The 23647-nt window shown below is 37.6% G+C and overlaps 1 protein-coding gene across 2 annotated transcripts in view; it reads left to right on the top strand.

Annotated features, from left to right (window-relative positions):
* LOC124593707 (transcription elongation factor B polypeptide 3) overlaps nucleotides 1-23647 on the top strand; it is a 161950-nt gene that overhangs the window by 71653 nt on the left and 66650 nt on the right. For both annotated transcript variants that reach the window (XM_047132013.1, XM_047132014.1), the window contains exons 5-6: nucleotides 1764-1861; nucleotides 10779-10978. In XM_047132013.1, the coding sequence (XP_046987969.1) occupies nucleotides 1764-1861; nucleotides 10779-10978 (298 nt within the window). The remainder of the gene's footprint in view (nucleotides 1-1763; nucleotides 1862-10778; nucleotides 10979-23647) is intronic.

The following is a 23647-nucleotide window of genomic DNA, read 5'->3' as shown; positions in this document are numbered from 1 at the left end:
ATGAAATGCCAAGAAGTGCTGTTGAAGACGTTTTTCATAATCAGACCAGTCTTCCGCTGTCTCGTCTTAAGGAGGAAAAGGAGGTAAAGCCAACGATGAGAAACGCCCCGCATTTGACATCGCGACGAAATCGCGAATCGCCGCTGTTAGAAGCGTTTGCTGTTCAAGGAGATTTTGCAATAGTTGCTCTACAGTAGCCATGGAAACCTGTGGGTCAACGGTGAAAAGGAAAAATCCACTACCTCGTCGCCAATTGTTATAACATTAAGTTTAACACATATATTTCAGAACGACACAACACATATAAGTCACAGAGTAAGTTGACAAGCAAGACATGTGTACACGTTAGCATTCGAATGAGCACTGAGTCCCAGTCTAGCGGCCGCTGCTCGGCTGGCCGCTTAGGTGGTGCAGCTGCTGCATGGCTGGCAGACAGCGCCGCACGTAGAGGACGCGAGTAATTGCGCGGCGGCGCTTTGAATGATCGGCGAGTCACAACAACTAGACCACAGTTTCCCAGTCATCAGAGATCCAACCAATATGGTAACAAGCCCAGGAGGGGCAGTGCAGATGATGATGTGCTGTTAACAAAGGAATTCACTTCTGTCGTCTGCTACCATTAATGCCAGATTTCATCACACTGTCCTAACGGATACATTTGTTGTATGTCCCATCTTGATTTCAGTGGTTATTTCATGCAGTGTTGATTGACAGCTCTATGCAAATGTCGCTAGTGTCATTCGTTACGTGAAGGCCATCAGCTACTGTGTTGTTACTGGTGACAGATAATTCCTGAAATCTGATAGTCATTCCATACTCAACACTGTGGATCTTGAAATATTGAATTCCCTAACAGTTTCTAAAATGGAATGTACTCTGCATCTAGCTCCAACTACCATTCCTTGTTCAAAGTCTGTTAATTCTGTTGTGCAGTCATAATTATGTCAGACACATTTTCGCATAACTCACTTGAATACAAACGACAGCTCTGCCAATGCACTGCCCTTTTGTACCTTGTTGTGTATGCGATACTGTCACCATCCATATATGTGTATATAGCTATCCTATGACTTTTGTCGCCTCTGTGGATATGTGGCCTTCTTTACAGATGAACCACATGTTCCTAAAATTCTCCAAATGAATCAGAGTTTACCATTCGCCTTCCCTACTACGATCCTTATGTGCGTGTTCCATTTCATATTACTTTGCAACATTACCTCTAGATATTTAATTGACTTGACTGTGTCAAGCAGTACACTACTAATGCTGTATTCTGGTCTGCTAGGTGCTTAAATAACTAGATGACTATGGATGTGGTCCTGCATGATGATAGATAGATATATGTACAGTTTCTATTGTTTTCTAGTAACATTCAAATTTTCTTTATCTTCACCTTGCGTTACAAATATACAAAGCATATAAACATGAGGAGCCAAGAGTGGAGCGTATCAGGCAGACGATCTGCAGCTGCGTGATGTACATGTTATCAACATTTCGGAATATGTTTTGAATGTGGCTCTTTAAGTGCATTTCTTACATTGCGGCTTCATGCTTTGAAGGTTAAGTACTTCATCTGTTTTCTTTTGTGAAGATTTGTAATTATAAAAATAGTGACAATTACGAGAATGTCCTGACATAACATGTGCCTTGTTTGCAGTTTACTTGGTAGCTTTTCTTCATTTATGACAGTATGATATTGAATCAGAAAACAATGAATTTGTTTAACAATGTATACTGTACAAAAACTTATTTTATTTTCACAGGACAAAGGTGTACTCTGGGCTGAAGAGTGGCAAAAGTTGGACTAAAGTGCCAACGCTCTTCGATATTTGTGTTAGAGTTCTGCAGGAAAATATAGAGGGTAAGTGCAATTTTTAATAGTGTGAAAAATTATAGCTAGTGACCTGAGAAACCACTTCAGAGCCAAGCTGTTAAGTAAAGTACTGTTGCTGCTGCTGTGAGAAAAAAGGAAGTGTTCTTTTTGTGCACAATGTGAACAGTAATGAAAGATGTTCAAGTCTGCATATGACCATCCAGGTGTAGGTTTTCATGGTTTCCATAAATCAGTTAAGGTGAATGGCAAGGTGGTGCCTTTGAATAGGATGCTGTCAGCTGATTTCTCTAAAGACATCAAAAGTGGAATGTTAAACCATTATCCCACTTCCTTTTTCCATTTATTTCAACAGTTTTGGTATTCTGAACTATTTGTTCCTATCCACAATTACTGTTCTGTCTTTCTGAGAGAGAGAGAGAGAGAGAGAGAGAGAGAGAGAGAGAGAGAGAGAGAGTGTGTGTGCGTGTGTGTGCGTGCACGTGCACATACCTGCATACACTGAAAAAATTGCTCACCGTTTTCTGCCAGACTTCTAGTTCTCTTTACTTTTTTTGTATGGGCATAATCAGGAAGATCTAGACACATGACACATGACTCATACCTTATTTATGTGTAGAATAGTTGCAACTACAATTTTCTCACCAATTATGGTGTTGAATACTGATTTTGACATACTGGAAACCTATTGGTGTACTAGGTACATTCCTGAACAATTTTCTTGAACATGAAACATGTTTTATTTGCAGTGGTTACTGATCCATTTATATAGGTAGATACATTCCTTCCCATGAGCTACAGTGAGGATGTTCTCAGCAATAAAGAACATATATAAAAAAATTAAAAAAGCAAATGAATGCATGATTTTTCTAAAGTGCCGGGAATTTCTACGCCCGTGTATAAAAACGTAACCATTCAAAGGATTGATAAGTTTTATAGTTCTGAGGGAAGATATACAGTCATTTAATAACACGGAAAAAGTGTGTTTTCATCCGGGAGAAAGTGTATTTTTAACCGGGAAAAATCCGGGAATTTTTTTTTTCCTTGTCCATGTATACATCCTGTGTTACATGGACTAATAGTTTCTGGGACAGTGCCATGAAGGAAATGATTGAAATAAAAAATTTGTAAAACCGCCCTCAATAAAGATAGCGGCCTGCAGCTGAGCACAGTTTGAGTCCCAGTCATTGGAAGGTTGAAGTGGGCACACAACAAAAGCATTACATTATGCACCAGTGATGTCACAGAAGTCAGCACACCTATCTAAGGATGGCAGCAGCAACCATGAGACAGTCCTCACTTAACAATGGCTGAGGAGTACTCGGTTGTAAGCATGTGGATTTTAAACCACTTGATGTGGTTGGAAGAGCGAGAGAATCGTATCAACATATCTACAAAAGAAAAGATATGCGGATATTCCTATCTCAGATCCTAAATGAATGCTTCTCATATAAATCACAAATGTGAAAATATATTATCTTTTAAAACTTTTTTCCCCTTGGTCCTGTGTATAAAGATATTATCAGTGGGTGTTTTGGAATAATTAGCTTCCCTAGTTGAAAAGTTCACTGTATCAATTAAGTTGGATTTTAATGCAGCATATTTGTAGTTGAAGAATTTTTTAGAAAATATGTATTAAAATCACCGGCGACCAATGTTTTTAGCTTTTTTGTGTCTTTTAAATAGGTCAGTAGAGCTTTGAGTTGATTTACAAATGTATTAAAGTTTTCTGTAGGTGCCTAATATACACTAACCATTACAAAGGATTTATTATGAAATTCTGCTTCAGTAGCACATGCTTCCAGGTGTTATTCGTAGAAAAATTTTGTTAGCATCTATGTTCTTAAATGCATGACTATTCTTGATGAATGTGGCAGCTCTTCAGTTCTCCATTTCTATTCTACAGAAATGAGATACTAACCTAAATCCTGTGACATTTAATATATCTGTACAATGGTGGTTAGATGTTCAAGAGGCAGATTATGTCAGATGGGTTTGATGACTCAGCTTAATTAGTGCATATAAGTTGTTGATTAATTTTACTTCTCAGTGCTCAAGGATTCTGATGCTGTAACAATACTATACAGTGAATGAAATATAAGTGGAAAAATATTCTGGTGATTTTTCTACAAACACAGATGTTAAAATTATTCTGTTTGGTTACTACTTCAGACTTCAAGGTCGTCAGCACTGGTGTCCGATTGAAGCTGTGTTTGTGTTGCTGGTTAAAAATAGTCCATTTTCATAGAGTAAAATGATTCGTGAAGCATATTTTGTACATAAATTCATTCCTTTGTATCTCCTTCATATAGGCAACTGAAGATTTCATGATCTGAGGCTTTGTTTTTATACTGTCACACAAACCCACATCATGCATAGCAGACCATGTACTGTCAGTAGTAAACATTGTCTAATTTCAAGTAATACTCAGGATAAGTGGAGATTAAAGTTACATTTTTTTGTGAACAAGTTAATTAACAGTTAAGTGGGTACTGAGTTCATTCTTTAAGTGAAAATAATTACCGTTTTATGTTACAACACACACCTGGATTTTTGTAGCTGTAGGCCCAATTTTTGAGGCTCATAAATTACAAAAACTTGTGTAATATAAAGTGCTTTAAGTGATTTATTTTTAAGTGTTTCATCAGTGTTGCAATGCACGATGAGTGTGGATGTTGCCATAGGGTACGCAAGCAAGGAGTGGTATGTGTAGATTGAGGGCTGGAAATCCACTGGGATGGCAGTAGTTTGGAATTAAATGGGAACTCAAGGATGCTCCTCCCATGGAAACAAAACTTTGTGCCCTTCAGGCTGAATTAGTTACACAAAATTTGAACTACATGGGTTAAAGGGGACAAAGATCCTGGTAAATGGGTAACAGTAACAAGTAATGGGCAAAATGGGAACAGCTCTTCAACTTAATCTATATTTGATGTTACAGTATGTAATATGTTTGACTTGTTACGTGAAGTAGGAGGGGGGAAGTGTCTCATCCAGCTGTAGGTCACAGTAAGGTACATCAGACTTCTAGCAAAGAAACTCAGTGTAGACCAGTACCAAAAGAGAGTAGAAGAAAAGATTCTTGCTGCTTGGCAGTAGCCATGGGAGGGGTGTAGGCCAGATGGTACAGGACAAATAAGGAACACAGTGTACCAGGTCATAAGTGCTATGAAGCCAAGTGCTAGTGTTTGCCAGGTGACCGAGGTCATAGGGAATTTGTGAAAAGGTTTTGAAAAAGAGGATTAGTTTATTGCAGAAAGTGGAGCAGGGAACAACCTGACCAAAGACAGAGATTGTAAATTTAGGGGTGACCTGGATGAAATAGGAGTAGCAACTACACACACCTGTGCGAGTTTTGTGGAGATCCTACAGCACCATAATGAGCCTGAGTTAACACTGCTGTGAGCCATGTGATAGAGCAGGCTGTTCCTGACTGAAATGAAAAAGCACATGAGTGCAGTGCTTTTTGCTGCAATTGTAAGATGGGAATATCCTAGAAATGAAATATACACTCCTGGAAATTGAAATAAGAACACCGTGAATTCATTGTCCCAGGAAGGGGAAACTTTATTGACACATTCCTGGGGTCAGATACATCACATGATCACACTGACAGAACCACAGGCACATAGACACAGGCAACAGAGCATGCACAATGTCGGCACTAGTTCAGTGTATATCCACCTTTCGCAGCAATGCAGGCTGCTATTCTCCCATGGAGACGATCGTAGAGATGCTGGATGTAGTCCTGTGGAACGGCTTGCCATGCCATTTCCACCTGGCGCCTCAGTTGGACCAGCGTTCGTGCTGGACGTGCAGACCGCGTGAGACGACGCTTCATCCAGTCCCAAACATGCTCAATGGGGGACAGATCCGGAGATCTTGCTGGCCAGGGTAGTTGACTTACACCTTCTAGAGCACGTTGGGTGGCACGGGATACATGCGGACGTGCATTGTCCTGTTGGAACAGCAAGTTCCCTTGCCGGTCTAGGAATGGTAGAACGATGGGTTCGATGACGGTTTGGATGTACCGTGTACTGTTCAGTGTCCCCTCGACGATCACCAGTGGTGTACGGCCAGTGTAGGAGATCGCTCCCCACACCATGATGCTGGGTGTTGGCCCTGTGTGCCTCGGTCGTATGCAGTCCTGATTGTGGCGCTCACCTGCACGGCGCCAAACACGCATACAACCATCATTGGCACCAAGGCAGAAGCGACTCTCATCGCTGAAGACGACACGTCTCCATTCGTCCCTCCATTCACACCTGTCGCGACACCACTGGAGGCGGGCTGCACGATGTTGGGGCGTGAGCTGAAGACGGCCTAACGGTGTGCGGGACCGTAGCCCAGCTTCATGGAGACGGTTGTGAATGGTCCTCGCCGATACCCCAGGAGCAACAGTGTCCCTAATTTGCTGGGAAGTGGCGGTGCGGTCCCCTACGGCACTGCGTAGGATCCTACGGTCTTGGCGTGCGTCCGTGCATCGCTGCGGTCCGGTCCCAGGTCAACGGGCACGTGCACCTTCCGCCGACCACTGGCGACAACATCGATGTACTGTGGAGACCTCACGCCCCACGTGTTGAGCAATTCGGCGGTACGTCCACCTGGCCTCCCGCATGCCCACTATACGCCCTCGCTCAAAGTCCGTCAACTGCACATACGGTTCACGTCCACGCTGTCGCGGCATGCTACCAGTGTTAAAGACTGCGATGGAGCTCCGTATGCCACGGCAAACTGGCTGACACTGACGGCGGCGGTGCACAAATGCTGCGCAGCTAGCGCCATTCGATGGCCAACACCGTGGTTCCTGGTGTGTCCGCTGTGCCGTGCGTGTGATCATTGCTTGTACAGCCCTCTTGCAGTGTCCGGAGCAAGTATGGTTGGTCTGACACACCGGTGTCAATGTGTTCTTTTTTCCATTTCCAGGAGTGTATATGAATAGGAGAGGGAAACGTAGGTTGGCTGAGCTTCTTGCACATAATATACAGAGGGCCACCATCACACAAAGCAGGATGCCTGTTGTTATGGTGTCAGAGAGAAACCTTTTTTTCCTTAGAATCGGGATTCAGGTACCATGTTTGAAAGAAGTCAAAATAACAGAAGAGCCCAACAAAATGATTAAGAATGCACAGAAAAGTAAGGTTAATTATTTCATCAAAATGTTAGAAGATTGAGTAATAAGGTGGAAGAGGTTCTTGTGTGTTTGGAAAAATTAGACAACGATCTGAGCACCACATAACCACAGCAGTTGGAAAGTTATATAAAAGGTTACACTCTAGCACTGGGATGTTCAATCTGTGTGCCACATGTAGCTCAAAGTCAGCTTCAATGTGACCCAAGAAGTGAGCATTTGACACCCAATTGGTAAGAAAAGAAAATGTTTCCATAAAATTTTGTTAGCCACATGCAGCACAAAGCAAGTATCAGTGCGGCCCAAGAAGTGAGCATTGAACACATGATTGGTAAGAAAAGAAAGAACTTTCCATGAAATTCTGTTAATGTAAAATTATGATAAATTGAATATGTTCAATCTGAAACTCTGAATTCTATTAAGTACAGTCCAAAAATACGTCTTCTTCCAGTGTGACCCAGGTAGGCAAAAAGGTTTGGTCCCCCTGCTCTAGCAGCTTACTCCTGATATTGAAAAAGGGGACTTGTTACATGTATTAGGACACAAGTTCAAGAACATTGAAACAAGTAGATTTTGTAGTGATCAGCAGATAGAAGTGTGTGCTTGTGAATTAATACTGAAAACATTACACTTTCAATTGTAACTGTATATTGGTCCCCAAAGGGAAATTTTGAACTTTTTTGGGGGATTCCAAATTCTTTACTGTGCTATCTGTCAGAAAGCAGCAAGCAGTTAATAGTCTGTGGTGATTTCATTGTAGATTTTCGGAAGGAATATGGTAAGAAAACTGATCTGGAAACCTTACTTGGATCCTAGAGTTTGATCTTGGTATTCAGCTTTCCAACACAGGCGGGTAAAGATAGTAGGACACTAATTGATAATATTTCCTTTGGTGAAGCTCAAAGCATGAAAGTAACTGTTAATCAAGCAGCAAATGCTCTCTCTCATCATGATGGACAGTTAGCTAGGATAAATAACGTAGTACCTTACAGCATGGATACTCCTCAGTGGAAATTTGTTAGAATAATTAATAACTCCAGGACAATTTTTTAAAGAATGGTTTACAAGAAATGACCTGGAATTAAATTTATAAGGAACCAAATGGTAATATAAAATTTAATCTATTCTATGATAAATTCGTGTAATTTTCGAAAATAGCTTTGTGCATGAGCTAAAAAGCTAGGGTTCACTAGAGGGATTAAAGTATCTTCTGAAGGGAAAAGAAAAGTGTATCTGTTGGAAAGAACAAGCATAGATTCTGCAGTAGTTGCACATTACAAAAATACTCAAAATTACTAATAAAACTCATTAAAACTTAAGAAACATGTACATTATGTCAGGAATCAGTTATTTCAGCAACCGACATAAGGCCATATCGAATGTTGTCAAACAAGAGACAGGACTTCTGGCCAAGAACAGGGTAACATCTCTGCTAAATTAAATGGAAGGGCTACAAGTGATCACTCATAGGTACCAAATGTGTTTACTAACCATTTCTTAAATATAGCAGTAAATATGGTGACAAAAAGTTGAAGAGAGAAATTAAAGGATTCTGTTGAAAAAGCAACTCTCATAAAATTTGATCATATGAAGATATCACACACTTCTCCCTCTGAAATTAAGAAAATTATATATTCTCTCAAAAGTAAAGGCTCATCTGCATTTGATGATTTTTCTTAAGATTTGTTCGCATATAATAAGCCCTGCCTTACCTGAATTATGTTGTGCACCACTAACTTAAGGCATTCTCCAGTGAGGTTGATATACTCCATTGTTAAACCCCTTTATAAGAAAGGTGATAAAAGAAGAGATGTCAATAACTACTGACGTGTTTCACTGCTGAGAACATTTTCCAACATTTTTGATAGAGTGATGCATTCTAGAATAGTATTCCACTTGACCAACAATAATATCCTCAGTAATTCACAGTTGGGTTTCAGAAGAGTTGTTCAACTGTTGATACCGTTTACACATTCATTCAGAAAATTTTGCAAGCCTAAGGTAACAAAATAGAACCTTTGGTATTTTTTGGTGGCCTGTCTAACGCGTTTGACTGTGAATCACAATAGTCTCATAGATAAACTGAGGTTTTGTGGAATTAATTGACGGTATAGCCAACCAATGGATTATGTTGTTTCTAACCAAAAGGGCACTCAGTAATTCAACAAATGTAATTGAGAGGGATACTTCTCACTGGAGTGAAATTACATATGTGGCTTCCCCAAGGCTCATTGTTAGGTCCACCGTTGTTCCTCATATATGTAAATGATCTTCAGAGTAATATACAGCCAGCAGAATTAGTTCTTTTTATGGACGACACTAGTGCTGTAATCAATCCAAACATACATACAGCATCAGAAGAAATGATAAACAATACTCTTAAAAGTGCCACTGATTGGTTTCCTGTAAATGGTCTCATTCTCAATTTTAAAAAGGCACAACATATTCAATTTTGCACATTTAGAGGTACTATACCAGTGATAAGTGTAACACATGGTGAGGAAATAATACATAGGATGGAAACTTCATAATGTTCAGGCGTCCATATTGATGAGAATTTAAACTGCAGAAAGCGCATTTCGGAACACCCAAAAAATAAATAAATAAATAAAAATAAAAAAGTTAGTTCAGGCATATTTGCTCTTAGAATCATTGCAGATTGTGGAGAGAGTTAAATAAGTAAGTTGGCATCCTTTGCATATTTTCATTCAGTAACCCAATTCTTTTGCTTCTGAAACAGCTCTGCCACCCAAAGAAAGAGAGCATACAAGATGTAGGAAAAAGTGAAAACATAATGCATATATAGACATAAGAAATTATACCTTGAAATGAATTATGATTAGTTATGATTTTCATTCTCTTTCTAAATTATTAAAAATATTTTTGTGAAATACTCCTGGTGTTTAAAGTCACATGTACAAACTAGAGGTTGCAGAAATTTGCACATTATTCATTGTCCGGCAGATGAAATTGGTGCTGATAAATTAAGTTTGAGTCTCTATTCGAATGTGGTGTGAACTGAACAAAGGCAGTTTTGTATAGGGATATGCTGCCATCTTCTTCTTCTTCTTATTCTTATTTATTAAACTAAGAAGTAGTAAAGAAATTTATGTAAAAGTAGAACCAGTATCAGACACAATGAACAATAGAAGACTTGTATTCCAAGGGCACCCAAAGAGGCCAGATCAAAAGAGGATAACAAAAGAATTTTTTAGTGTTCTTGACAGGAACCTAAAAATATCAATCATATGAATTTATTTATTTATTTATTATTTATTATTATTTATTTATCGTATGATGTGTACATTGATTTACATTTATATACAATATTTTCAGGACTAAAATGTACAATCACAAGTTCGTACAATTTTACAGCTCTATGTCTAGTTCTTATCATATGAATGAAAGAAATTAAAGCAGACCAGAGAGAAATGGAAATAAAAAAGGAAGAAATAGGAGGAAGAGAAAAGTTCAGAGGAAAAGTAAAATGTTTCAAGGGCTTCCAACAGAAAACAAAGAGAAGGACAGGTGCAGTATGGACAGAAGAAAGAAGACAAAAACACTGACGAAGAATGAAAAACTATTGGAAAGAAAGAAAGGACAAAATAAAGAAAACATAAATTATTTCATGTGGTCTGTAGTAGGCCAAACCAATAAAAAAATAACACCACCACATAGAAACATTTTTACATTCGCATATCGTTGAGCCATGCTTTTGTAGCAGACTGTTCATATTAGTTATTGTGACGTTAGCTGCTTTTATACATTTGATAATCTCACACTAATTTTTATAATGTTTATTGTTCTTGATTTCAGCAATTGAGTACACAGGAGGTGTACCATATGACTTGCTTAAACCAGTCCTCATTATTGCTACACCAGATCAGTTATTCATGCTAGAACATTACAACCCCTACCTTATTGAAGAAACTGATGAACTGTGGGAATTCCATTGTAAGAAATCATTCCGCACAAAAGAGCGGGAAGAGATGGAGACGTGGCGAGAAATGTATATGGTGAGTTCATATAATGGTGATAAAAGTAATGTAAAGTGGATATCTCTACATATAAGTGGGAAATAAATAATTGTGCCCATCACTTTTTTCATGAAATTCTCCCCCTTTTTTAATTTTTTTTAACCTATAAAGAAATGAACATCCATGTTATTTCATTCATAAAAAACATATGTGACCCATTGATTTTAAATGTAAAATTGATGATGTGATGGGCATTATTGATGCCAGTGTTGAAACTATACCCAGAAACATTCCAACAGCTTTTCAAGTGATTGCGGGTGGAACAACTTTCTTTATTATCATTTTGTTTTTCCTGACTGTTTGGTGTTTCCAGGATGATGTGCATAGGACTTACAGAAATCCTCAGAGGAAAAAATGTTGGTCACAATCAAATTAGGTGAGCAGGTGGTCCAACTGGATTATCACACAAATACATCCATTAAGTGGGAGTTTTACTTTCAAACCTGAGTGTTTGGAAGACTAGTGTTACTCCCACGGCGGTTTTGGCTAAAATACTTCTCATTAACAAGGAGATGTCCCCAGTGGTGCTATTGACGTTTAAAACTATCTGTACAGTGATGTAGGTTAAGATCCCATGTATCACACACTTCAGCCACTCACCTTTGTGGGTCCTCATTTACGAGTAATTGATGAAAAAAAATTCGGAATTTCTATGTATCTCAATAGCGTTAAAAAAGTCCCATTATGTAGTCTGGTTGTGTGGTGTAATGCAGTTTCACGTGCAGGAAGTTATGGGTTTGAATCTTGGAAGGTGGTGTAAAGAGAGAGAGAGAGAGAGAGAGAGAGAGAGAGAGAGAGAGAGAGTGTGTGTGTGTGTGTGTGTATGTGTGTGGGTGGGTGGGTGGGTGGGTGGGTGCGCGCACGCGCCTGCACGCTTTTTCAAAGTGATTTAAATGTAATTTTTTAATTCCATTCTTCTGTCACATACTTATAATTACAATATCAACTTCTTCATTTGCTCTCATTTTTCTTCTTGTCATTCTTTCTCCACTTGAAATCTTTTTCATGTGTTTTTAATTACTTTTATGTATTAATTTCAATTTAATTAATTTTTTTATTTTTTGTCCGCATTATTGCATTCATTATGTGTTTCAAATTTTGCCTGAATTTCATTTTACTTATAACCCCATTTTCCATTGAAGTTTTCATGTGTGTCATTTTGCTCATAGTGCAATAGGTATTTAGGTTATGTTTTACATGTTTGTATGACTATTATCTTGCAAAAAACATTGCACATCTGGTAACAAAAATGCATTCTTGACAACACGGCACAAACATAAATACATTATTTTGTCTTTTAACTGATAGATTGGTATTTTCAAATAATTGAATATTATAATAGATAAATATAATGAAATTCATAGACATAAAAATTCTGATTGGAAAAAGAATGATATAAAGAAAAAATGAAACAAATGAAGAAGTTCATATGGTGATTAAAATGACATGACAAAGAAATAGGAATAAAAAATTATATTTAAACCAATTAATTGAATAAAAATAGTGATCAAAGTAATTTTCATAAAGATTTAAAAATAAAAAAAATTATGCACTTGATGGGATTTGAACCCCTAACGTTGTACTTGTGAAGTTGTTATCCAATCCATTATACCATGCAACCAGGCTATATAATGCAACTCTTTTAATGCTGTTGAATATCACACAAAATTCTGAATTTTTTTCCTTCCTTACTTGCAAACAAGGGCCCACTAGGGTGAATAGTTGCAGTGTATGATACCTGGGATCTTAACCCACATCACCATATAGATAGTTTCAAAAAGTTGATTGCATGGCTGGGAACCTCTCCTTGTAGGAGAGATTCATCATAGTATGAGAGTGGTGTAATTTTTGCAGTGGTATACTTAGCTTCAAATCGTCTAGTCTCCTCCACCAGTAAAGTTCATTACGGTATGTATATTGCAAATTTGCCTGGATTTTGAATGTTATGAAAACTTGGATGTAAAAATAATATTTTCCAAAACACTGATGAATCCTTTTAACAGCATATGTATTTTCCGTAAGCATTTACAAAGATGTTCATATACAGATTGTTTTCTACCGACATGACTGACAAAACAGCAATTGTTACAGACCTTCTGTCATTATTTTGGCCAAACTGCGATTGACTTCAAGTCCTTTGCACCACTCAATATGTACCCTACCTTAACAATGTACGTTCTTTGGCCTATTGTCAAAAAAAATTACATTTACTATTTATACTGAAAAGGTAATGATTTACAGCAAACTGTTAGTACAGTTTTTAAGGCAATAAATGATGATTAATTCTGTCAATATATTTTTAAATATTGTTCTCTTGACTTTTGTATGGGAATTTGGTTATGAAGTTACAATAACACTACCTACTGTAAAACTATTAATTACATTTTGATTTCGTGTTGGATTTTATTCTTGACATTAATTGAGGTACGGTACAAAATTCCAAAATGGAATTTCATGTTAAAGTTCGGGATGATAATTCATTGTATCAAAATGACTGAAAATCAATAGTGTTTACATCATAATGTTGGAGAATTGTTAATGAAAAAGTTAATTACAACTGATTTAATTGATTTTTCATTAGTGTAATGATACATAATGTGCACAAGTCACATTAAATACATCAGATGACTGATAAATGTTCCAAAAGTCTGTTTTTAGTTAAGTTGAAATTTACGAATTCTCCTAACATTTCTAGGGGAGTATAATAATGCAATTATGAGAATGAAACTATAAATTTTGCTGAAATTTATGACACTATGTTAATTCACATTATCAGGTCTTATAATTAATTATAACTTCCTGTTAATTACAATTATGTGATCTGAAATAATGTTAATGAGGTTGATCCAGTATATAAGTGAACCATACAGTTTAATTTGCTGATAGAAACTAAGAAAAACCAGGCTTTTGTAACTTTGGTCCATTACATATTGTGGATTGGGTTATATACAATCTGGTAAATTTTTATTGGTATCGAAGTGTTCATTAACTACCCTGTAACTTGTACTACTACAGACTGGGGATCGTGGCTACAATCAGACTCACACATTCCCTTAAAGTTTTTAGCCCAAAAGCAAGCCATCTGGACCATACATCATGTTAATTCACTAAGCCCCTGTAATCATATATTTAATGAGTTTGGAGTTTTTTTACTGACAGTACAGTACATCTACTGGTTTCAGGGTTTGTAGTTATCAACATGAACAGCTTTAAAAGTACATCATTTTCCTTTCACTGAATATCAGTCAAAGAAAAAGTTTTAATGTTGTGGACACATCCTTATCTACAATTTAAAAAAGTATCCAGTACTCTGTAAAATGCGTTTTCACTTGACGTTTACAAGAGTCGAGAGGTATCGTTGATAACTGACCGTGGGTTTTCAAATAGAATTCAAAGGCTTTACTACTACCAATCTCATTCTGTTGCACATAAGAATGGTTTAGTTTCTGTTAATTATGTTTTGGGATGCAACTCAATAAAATGAATTTAATAGAGACAGTACTGTTTATTTAAATCTGCTTGATTAAGTTTTTGGAATTGGTAACCACTTAAATTTGTAGAAAGTGCAAAAAGTTCATGCAAAAAGGCTTCAGATTTTTTTTTAATGTACATGAGCATTTTATATAATTTGCTAAATTTTTCCAGGTAAATTTCAGCATACCTGTTACTAATAAGAGATGAGAAATAATGACCCCATTTATTGTTGTTGTCATTCCTGTTTTCTTTATGGATTTTCATAGTTCCATGTTTAATTAATCTGCAGGGTGTCCAGACTAGAGCTATACATTAACAAATGTTTCTAATGAAAGAACTCAACATTTTATGTTGTTGGGTAAATATGCAGAGACACTCTCCAAGATGTGATCCTCGCCATTTCATGAACAGTGCTGAGTCGTATGGTGCATGTGCACAAATGTTTACTGTGCAATTGGCAGACATACTCACGACAGCCAACATGTGAATGCCACAATGAAAGGTGCAGTATGTGCTGTAATTAGCAGAGATAAATCCTTAACAGAGTTAAATCCTTAGCATATGTCCAGCAGCGTGCAAAAAGAGTGGAATGTGGATTCTCTTACATGTAAATCCATTTATCTGTGGGCTTGATTTCTTTGTGAAAGGGAAGTTTGATTTCAAATGCTGGAAAAATCTCAAAATGCATATGTGTTACGAGACTGTGGACACAAAGCATTCACTAGAAGCCCATGTAAATTCATTAGACAAGTTAGTAGCGAACTAGCCATACCTCATTCCCTCGCTCCATGGTGCACTGTCAAATATGGGGAAGTGAGGTACCAGGAGAAGTGATTGAGTACGAAAGAGACACACCAAAAGTTGTTTTTTTAATTATTATTTTAATTTTTTAATTATCTCAACATCTTGACAGTTGACAAACTATGCCATTCCAACAGTATGGTGTCCCACCCCACTATCATGGGGGCATTACCACATTTTCCCATGAAATGTTTCCTGAGTGTTGGATCAGAAGGGAGGATGCCATAGCCTGGCCCCTTCCATCTCCCAATCTGATTCCACTGGATTTCAGTGCATGGGGATTTATCAAGGACATTATTTACAGCACAAAGGTTCAAGATCTGGTAAATTCAAGAAAATGGATCTATGCCACAGTAGAGGCCATAACATGTGTCATGCTTTTGAACATGTGGCAAGAAGTAGAGCTACAAGCAGTGCCAACATTAAACTATGCCAACATGCACAAAAATGTTTGAGCCCCCATGTACAATGTTGGACAAATAGTTATACTAAACCTGAATAGGCAATGAAACACAAACAAATGTTTTTCTATACCTCTAGCCCAGACATCCTGCATTTTGTTTCTTTTAATACATTCAGGTCATGGTATAATATAATCTGTGATGTTGATCATTGACATGGATATGCAGTTCAATAAAAGTAAGACAGTAAAATGTGTGATGATTCAGGGCCATAATGAATGCCATATTTTCTTTCTGGAATGTATACAGACCTCACATCCAAATTAGGGTACAGTGCACCAACTATTCACCAGTATACAATATACATTGAATCTCAAGAGCGTTATTCCCCCTGTAATCAGTGATAAGTTTCTACTAGCACACAGCTTAAAATGAAAACACTGGACAAGTGATCCAATGCTTCCCGCGAAGTTAAGCCAGTAAATGAGTCTGCAGTCAGTTTAACAGACTTTATTTATAATAATTTAGACTGAAAGTTACAAATAAAATACCTGAGAAATGTGAGCCATGTTCCCCTTTATCTCGAATTCTGTTCTTGGGGTATTATCATAAGTAGTTTGCATTTAAAGGTCCTTATTCTTCTCATACTTTTGTCAGAAGACCCAGAGAAATTAATGTGTAACTAAGAGGTTGTCCAGAAATTGCAATCACCAACTGAATTTAAAATTGTTGGAATGTATGGGTCACCTGCTTAGTTTTTGTTTTAGTTCTCATTATTGATGTGTATCACACAGTTGCTTTTCAGTTGGGAATAAAAGCACACTGAATTTTATGTAGGTACGAATGTTTGCTGCCACCATCACAAAATAATTATTGTTGTAAAACATTCAATCTATGAAATTATAGAGGTAGACTGCCCAGTTAGTGATAGTAACTGACATTAAATGGGAGCACCACAGGTAACCCAGAAGAAGTAACTGACATTAAATGGGAGCACCACAGGTAACCCAGAAGAGTCTTCCCAATACTGTACCACCTCCACAGCCTAAAGAGTTATCCTTCCATTTATATGTTGTTGCTTCCTGTGTTTGCAAATGCAGACATTGGGAGACCGTAAATTGCAAATAATAGTGTTGCTTGTTACAAAATCTATTCAGGAAACAACTGAACATACATAAAAATATTTTTATTTAACTTACAGATGTTGTAGTCTTTGTCTCTTCAAACTACACACTGCCTGTATTCAAATGCTTGTCCCAGCAGTTTTCCATTTTGCCCAGAAATCCTGGAAAAGTCCCTTTTGGGATATATTGTAGTTGTTGTTGTTGTTGTTGTTATGGTCTTCAGTCCTGAGACTGGTTTGATGCAGCTCTCCATGCTACTCTATCCTGTGCAAGCTTCTTCATCTCCCAGTACCTACTGCAACCTACATCCTTCTGAATCTGCTTAGTGTACTCATCTCTTGGTCTCCCCCTACGATTTTTACCCTCCACGCTGCCCTCCAATACTAAATTGGTGATCCCTTGATGCCTCAGAACATGTCCTACCAACCGATGCCTTCTTCTGGTCAAGTTGTGCCACAAACTTCTCTTCTCCCCAATCCTATTCAATACTTCCTCATTAGTTATGTGATCTACCCATCTAATCTTCAGCATTCTTCTGTAGCACCACATTTCGAAAGCTTCTATTCTCTTCTTGTCCAAACTATTTACCGTCCATGTTTCACTTCCATACATGGCTACACTCCATACAAATACTTTCAGAAATGACTTCCTGACGCTTAAATCTATACTCGATGTTAACAAATTTCTCTTCTTCAAAAACGCTTTCCTTGCCATTGCCAGTCTACATTTTATATCCTCTCTACTTCGACCATCATCAGTTATTTTGCTCCCCAAATAGCAAAACTCCTTTACTACTTTAAGTGTCTCATTTCCTAATCTAATTCCCTCAGCATCACCCGACTTAATTCGACTACATTCCATTATCCTCGTTTTGCTTTTGTTGATGTTCATCTTATATCCTCCCTTCAAGACACCATCCATTCCGTTCAACTGCTCTTCCAAGTCCTTTGCTGTCTCTGATAGAATTACAATGTCATCGGAGAACCTCAAAGTTTTTATTTCTTCTCCATGGATTTTAATACCTACTCCAAATTTTTCTTTTGTTTCCTTTACTGCTTGCTCAATATACAGATTGAATAACACCGGGGAGATGCTACAACCCTGTCTTACTCCCTTCTTAACCACTGTTTCCCTTTCATGTCCCTAGACTCTTATAACTGCCATCTGGATTCTGTACAAATTGTAAATATCCTTTCGCTCCCTGTATTTTACCCCTGCCACCTTTAGAATTTGAAAGAGAGTATTCCAGTCAACATTGTCAAAAGCTTTCTCTAAGTCTACAAATGCTAGAAACGTAGGTTTGCCTTTCCTTAATCTTTCTTCTAAGATAAGTCGTAAGGTCAGTATTGCCTCACGTGTTCCAGTATTTCTACGGAATCCAAACTGATCTTCCCCAAGGTCGGCTTCTACCAGTTTTTCCATTCGTCTGCAAAGAATTCGTGTTACTATTTTGCAGTCGTGGCTTATTAAACTGATTGTTCGGTAATTTTCACATCTGTCAACACCAGCTTTCTTTGGGATTGGAATTATTATATTCTTCTTGAAGTCTGAGGGTATTTCGCCTGTTTCATACATCTTGCTCACCAGATGGTAGAGTTTTGTCAGGACTGGCTCTCCCAAGGCCGTCAGTAGTTCCAATGGAATGTTGTCTACTCCCGGGGCCTTGTTTCGACTCAGGTCTTTCAGTGCTCTGTCAAACTCTTCACGCAGTATCGTATCTCCCATTTCATCTTCATCTGCGTCCTCTTCCATTTCCATAATATTGTCCTCAAGTTCATCGCCCTTGTATAGACCCTCTATATACTCCTTCCACCTTTCTGCTTTCCCTTCTTTGCTTAGAACTGGGTTTCCATCTGAGCTCTTGATGTTCATACAAGTGGTTCTCTTATCTCCAAAGGTCTCTTTAATTTTCCTGTAGGCAGTATCTATCTTACCCCTAGTGAGATAAGCCTCTACATCCTTACATTTGTCCTCTAGCCATCCCTGCTTAGCCATTTTGCACTTCCTGTCGATCTCATTTTTGAGACGTTTGTATTCCTTTTTGCCTGCTTCGCTTACTGCATTTTTATATTTTCTCCTTTCGTCAATTAAATTCAATATTTCTTCTGTTACCCAAGGATTTCTACTAGCCCTCGTCTTTTTACCTACTTGATCCTCTGCTGCCTTCACTACTTCATCCCTCAAAGCTACCCATTCTTCTTCTACTGTATTTCTTTCCCCCATTCCTGTCAATTGTTCCCTTATGCTCTCCCTGAAACTCTGTACAACCTCTGGTTTAGTCAGTTTATCCAGGTCCCATCTCCTTAAATTCCCACCTTTTTGCAGTTTCTTCAGTTTTAATCTACAGTTCATAACCAATAGATTGTGGTCAGAGTCCACATCAACGGCAAGGTCCATGGTTCATGGGGGGGGGTGGGGGTGGGGGGGGGGGGTATGTATGACAAATTCTCCTTAATGTCATCAGTAGTGTCAAAATGGTACGTTTTCAGTATGTATTTTAATTTTTGGAACAAGTTAAACTTCGTGGAAAGAAGCCTGAGAAGTATACTGGCTGAAGACAGTCATTTGTTTTTTGGCACAAAATTCCTCACTTGGCAAAGGCAAGTGTGCAGGAGCATTTTTATATAACCTGAGAATCACAAGTTGTTTTTCTGAAACAGTGCTCTCTTTTTGTTATTGCATTTTACGCAATAAATCGTAATGATGTGGAATGAATAATTTTGCATTCAAATCACAAATTAATTCGTATGTATGGTTACATGCTGAACATTTCTAGATAGAAGAAAGAAAAAAGATTTATAGATGTGTGTTAGTAGTTCCTACCACCACCTTTTTCAATTACAATAATAGAAATTCTTCTACGGAATTGGAGAAGTTGTCAAGGAGAAACTTTCTCAGTTTGTTGTCAAATTTTACTATGCTGACTGTCACACATTTTGTATCAGTGGGAAAATGATCAAAAATTTTTGTTGCAGCAGTGTACACCCATTTTTGTCCAAAAGACAACCATAGTGTGGAGTAATGAATGTCATTTTTCCTTGTGGTATTGTACGAGGGTGGTTTGAAAAGTTCTCAGAATCACCACGAGAGGTCAGTGCTAGCGCAACGAGTTGTTCGTGTGATATTCATTGGACTGTTGCCTGTAAACACATGCCACATCAGTGCTCTTGGAAGGGAGTTGTTGCAGTGATGTGACTCTGTTATTGTTCCCATGTAGTGATTTGCGAAGATGGAAAAAATAGAGATTCGAGCAGGGTTTAAGTACTTTGTAAGGAAAGTATGAAAGCAAAGGACATTCATGCTGATTTCCAGAATACATTGGGGGATTCTGTTCCTTCATATTCAAGTGTTGCCAGGTGGACAAATGAATTTAAATTTGATGATCCGCGCAGTGGTCGGCCAAGACATGTCTGTACTTCAGAAATCATTACAAAAGTGCACAAAATGGTCATGGAGGATTGCTGATTGAAAGTGTGTCAAATTGCTTACTCTTGCCAGATGGCATCAGAAAGGGTACATCACATTTTAACTGAAGAATTAGAAATGAAAAAATTATCTCCAAGATGGGTGCTGCGACTCTTGACGCTGGATCAAAAACACATGAGAATGGACAAATTGGAACAATGTTTGGATTGTTTTAGGAGAAACGAACAAGATTTTTTGTGCCAGTTTGTGACCACAGGTGAAACTTGGGTGCACTACTATACACCAGAGACAAAACAGCAGTCAGAGCAGTGGAAACATGCTGATCTGACAGGAAAGGTCATGGCATCAGTTCTCTGGGAGCCGAAGGCGATTCTGTTTGTAGATTATCTCCCCACTGGGCAAACAATTACTGGAGAATATTATGCTAACCTCCTGGACCAATTTCAACAAAAGATACATGAAAAAAGGCCGGGTTTAGCTAGGAAGAAAGTCATGTTCCATCAAGACAATGCGTGCCCGCACTCGTGCCATCACTATGGAAAAATTACGTGAACTAAGGTATGAATTTTTGCCACACCCACCTTATTCACCTGATATGGCTGTCAGACTTCCATCTCGACCAAAACTGAAAATTTTTTGTGGTGGACGAAGGTTCACTTGGAACAAAGAATTGATAGCCGGACTTGAACATGTTTTTGAGAAACAAAGACTTTCTTTCGTAAAGATGAGTTACCCCTGAACATTGTTCCATATGACATTACTGAATTAAAATGTGCCATCTTACTGATTTGTCTCTCCCCATGATTTCCAATGATTCTAAGTGCAAATGTGGCTGAACTAAGTTGTTTTAGGAGTTCCAGAATATGTTTTCTCCAGTTTAAATTCTCATCAATAGGGTCACCTAAGAATTTTGAAGTCTCCATGCTTTTTATTATTTCCTTACCACGTGTTACACTTATCGTTAGTGTAGTACACCTGGATTTGCAGGACTGGATATGTTGTGTCTTTTTAAAATTTGCAGAAAATCAATTAATGATACATTTATGAACTTTGTATACCATTTTTTCTGTTTCTGTATGTATGGCTGGATTGATTACAATACTACTGTTGTCTGCAAGAAGAACTAAATCTGCTTGTTGTCTATTCATTTCCATATATGAAGAGGAGTGGTGGATCTAAGATTGAGCCTTTGGGAACCCGTTTTGATTTCTCCCCAGTCAGAATTATGTCCCCTGACTATATTGTTTGAATTAGTAAGTACAAGTTTCTGCGTTTGTTGTGTTAGATATGGCATTATCAAATGGTTGGCTATACCATAAATCCCATAAAAGGTCTGTTTATCTAGGAGGGTAATGTGAATCACACAGTCAAGTGCCTGAGATATTTCACAGAAAATACCAACTGACACTATTTTATTATTTAATGCTTGTAAAACCTGGTTAGTGAACATGTAAATGGCATTCTCAGTAGAGTAACTCTCCTGAACTTTTTCTCCCTATGCATTCTAATGTATTTAAGCAATTATTATTAAATTCATTTGCTACCTGTGACTCTACATTTATTACCTGTCCGTGCAATTCAGTTGTGATGTTATTCTGTTTTGTGACCGGCTGCCCTGTGTCTCGTTTCACTACATTCCATATAGCCTCATGTCTGTTGCAAGAATTACACATTTCTGACATTGTGTGTATGATCCTTGATTTTTTAATAACCTTTCTTAGTAATTTTGAGTATTTTTTGCAGTGTGCAACTCCAGAAGAATCTTTACTTGTTCTTTACAACATACACATTTTTCTTTTCCCTTCACAAGATACCCCTGTAGTAATCCATGGCTTTTTAGGTCATGCACAAAGCTATTTTCAAACAGTTATATGAATTTATCGTAGAATAGATTAAATATTCTGTTACCATTTGGTTCCTTATAAATTTCATTTCAGTTCATTTCTTGTAAACTATTCTTAAAAAAACATTTGTCCTGGAGTTATTAATTGTTCTAACTAATTTCCTCTGAGGAGTATCCATACTGTAAGGCACTAAGTTATTTATCTCGGCTAACTGTCCATCATGATGAGAGAGAGCATTTGCTGCTTGGTTAACAGTTACTTTCTTGCTTTGAGCTTCACCAAAGAAAACATTATCGATTAGTGCTCTTCTGTCTCTACCCACCCATGTTAGAAAGCTGAATACCAGAATCAAACTTTAGGATTCAAGTAAGGTTTCCAGATCATTTTTCCTGTCAGACTGCTTCAGAAAATCTACATTGAAGTCACCACAGACAAAACTGCATGCTACTTTCTGACAGATAGCACAGTAAAGAATTCGGAATCCTCATAAAAAATTCAAAATTTCCCAGTGGAGACAACATAAAGTTACAGTTAAAAGTGAAATATTTTCAGTAATAATTCACAAGCACACATTTTCTGTGTGCTGATCACTACAAAATCTACTTGTCTTAATGTTTTTGAACTTGTATTCTGTCTTAATACATGTGAAAACTCCTCCTTTTTCTTTATTAGTTCTGCTTAATTAATCTACTAAGAGTTTAATCTTTTACATGTAACTTATCTAACGCTGTGGTTATGCGGTGCTCAGGCGTACGGAGGATGTCCGTCTTTTTGGAGCTTTCTAAAGTTTCCACCAGACAGACAAAAAACTCTTCTACCTTATTACTCAGTCCTACAACATTTTAGAGAAATAAGCTAACCTTACTTTTCTGTGCCTTCTTAAGTATTTTGTGGGGCTTGTTTCAAAACAGGGTACCTGAATCCCAATTTTAACGTGAAAAAGGTTTCTCTCTGACACCATAACCACAGACATCCTGCTTTTTGTGATGGTGGCCCCTGTTATATTATGTGTGAGAATCTTAGCCAACCTATCTGTTCCTCTCCTATTCAGGTGTAGGCCATGTCTATTATATCCCCATCTCCCAGTTGTAGCAACAGCACTTATATGAAATATAATTTCCACTTTTCAGTTGGGCCTGCAGCATAGGTTATATCGTAATAAGACATACATTACATTCCAATATGATACAAAATGAGCTTACAATACTCCAATATATAGTCCAACAAAATAATTTCTGTCTGAGTATAATGCACTAACTGTACGGAGGAAAAAACACACGAAACCTAAAACACAAATCATTCACAGAGACATAACATTAATAAGAGAAAAAACTAAACAGAATGCAAATGATATACTCAGTACTAATACTGGAATAAAATAAACCAAATCTTAAACAATAAAAGCATAAAATAAACTGCCTGAACAAACTACAATCTAAAAAAGAAAATTCAATCTGGAAAAAACAAAATCCCAGCTTTTGCCATCCCAGGCATATACAAAATTTCGTATAATAACTGCACAACCCTCTCCCCCATGAACCATAGACCTTGTCTTTGGTGGGGAGGCATGCGCCTCAG

Source organism: Schistocerca americana, chromosome 2, assembly GCF_021461395.2.
Source record: "Schistocerca americana isolate TAMUIC-IGC-003095 chromosome 2, iqSchAmer2.1, whole genome shotgun sequence".
Lineage (NCBI taxonomy): Eukaryota > Metazoa > Arthropoda > Insecta > Orthoptera > Acrididae > Schistocerca > Schistocerca americana.
Note: the sequence above shows the minus strand (reverse complement) of the source record. Positions and strands in the feature narration are given on the sequence as shown.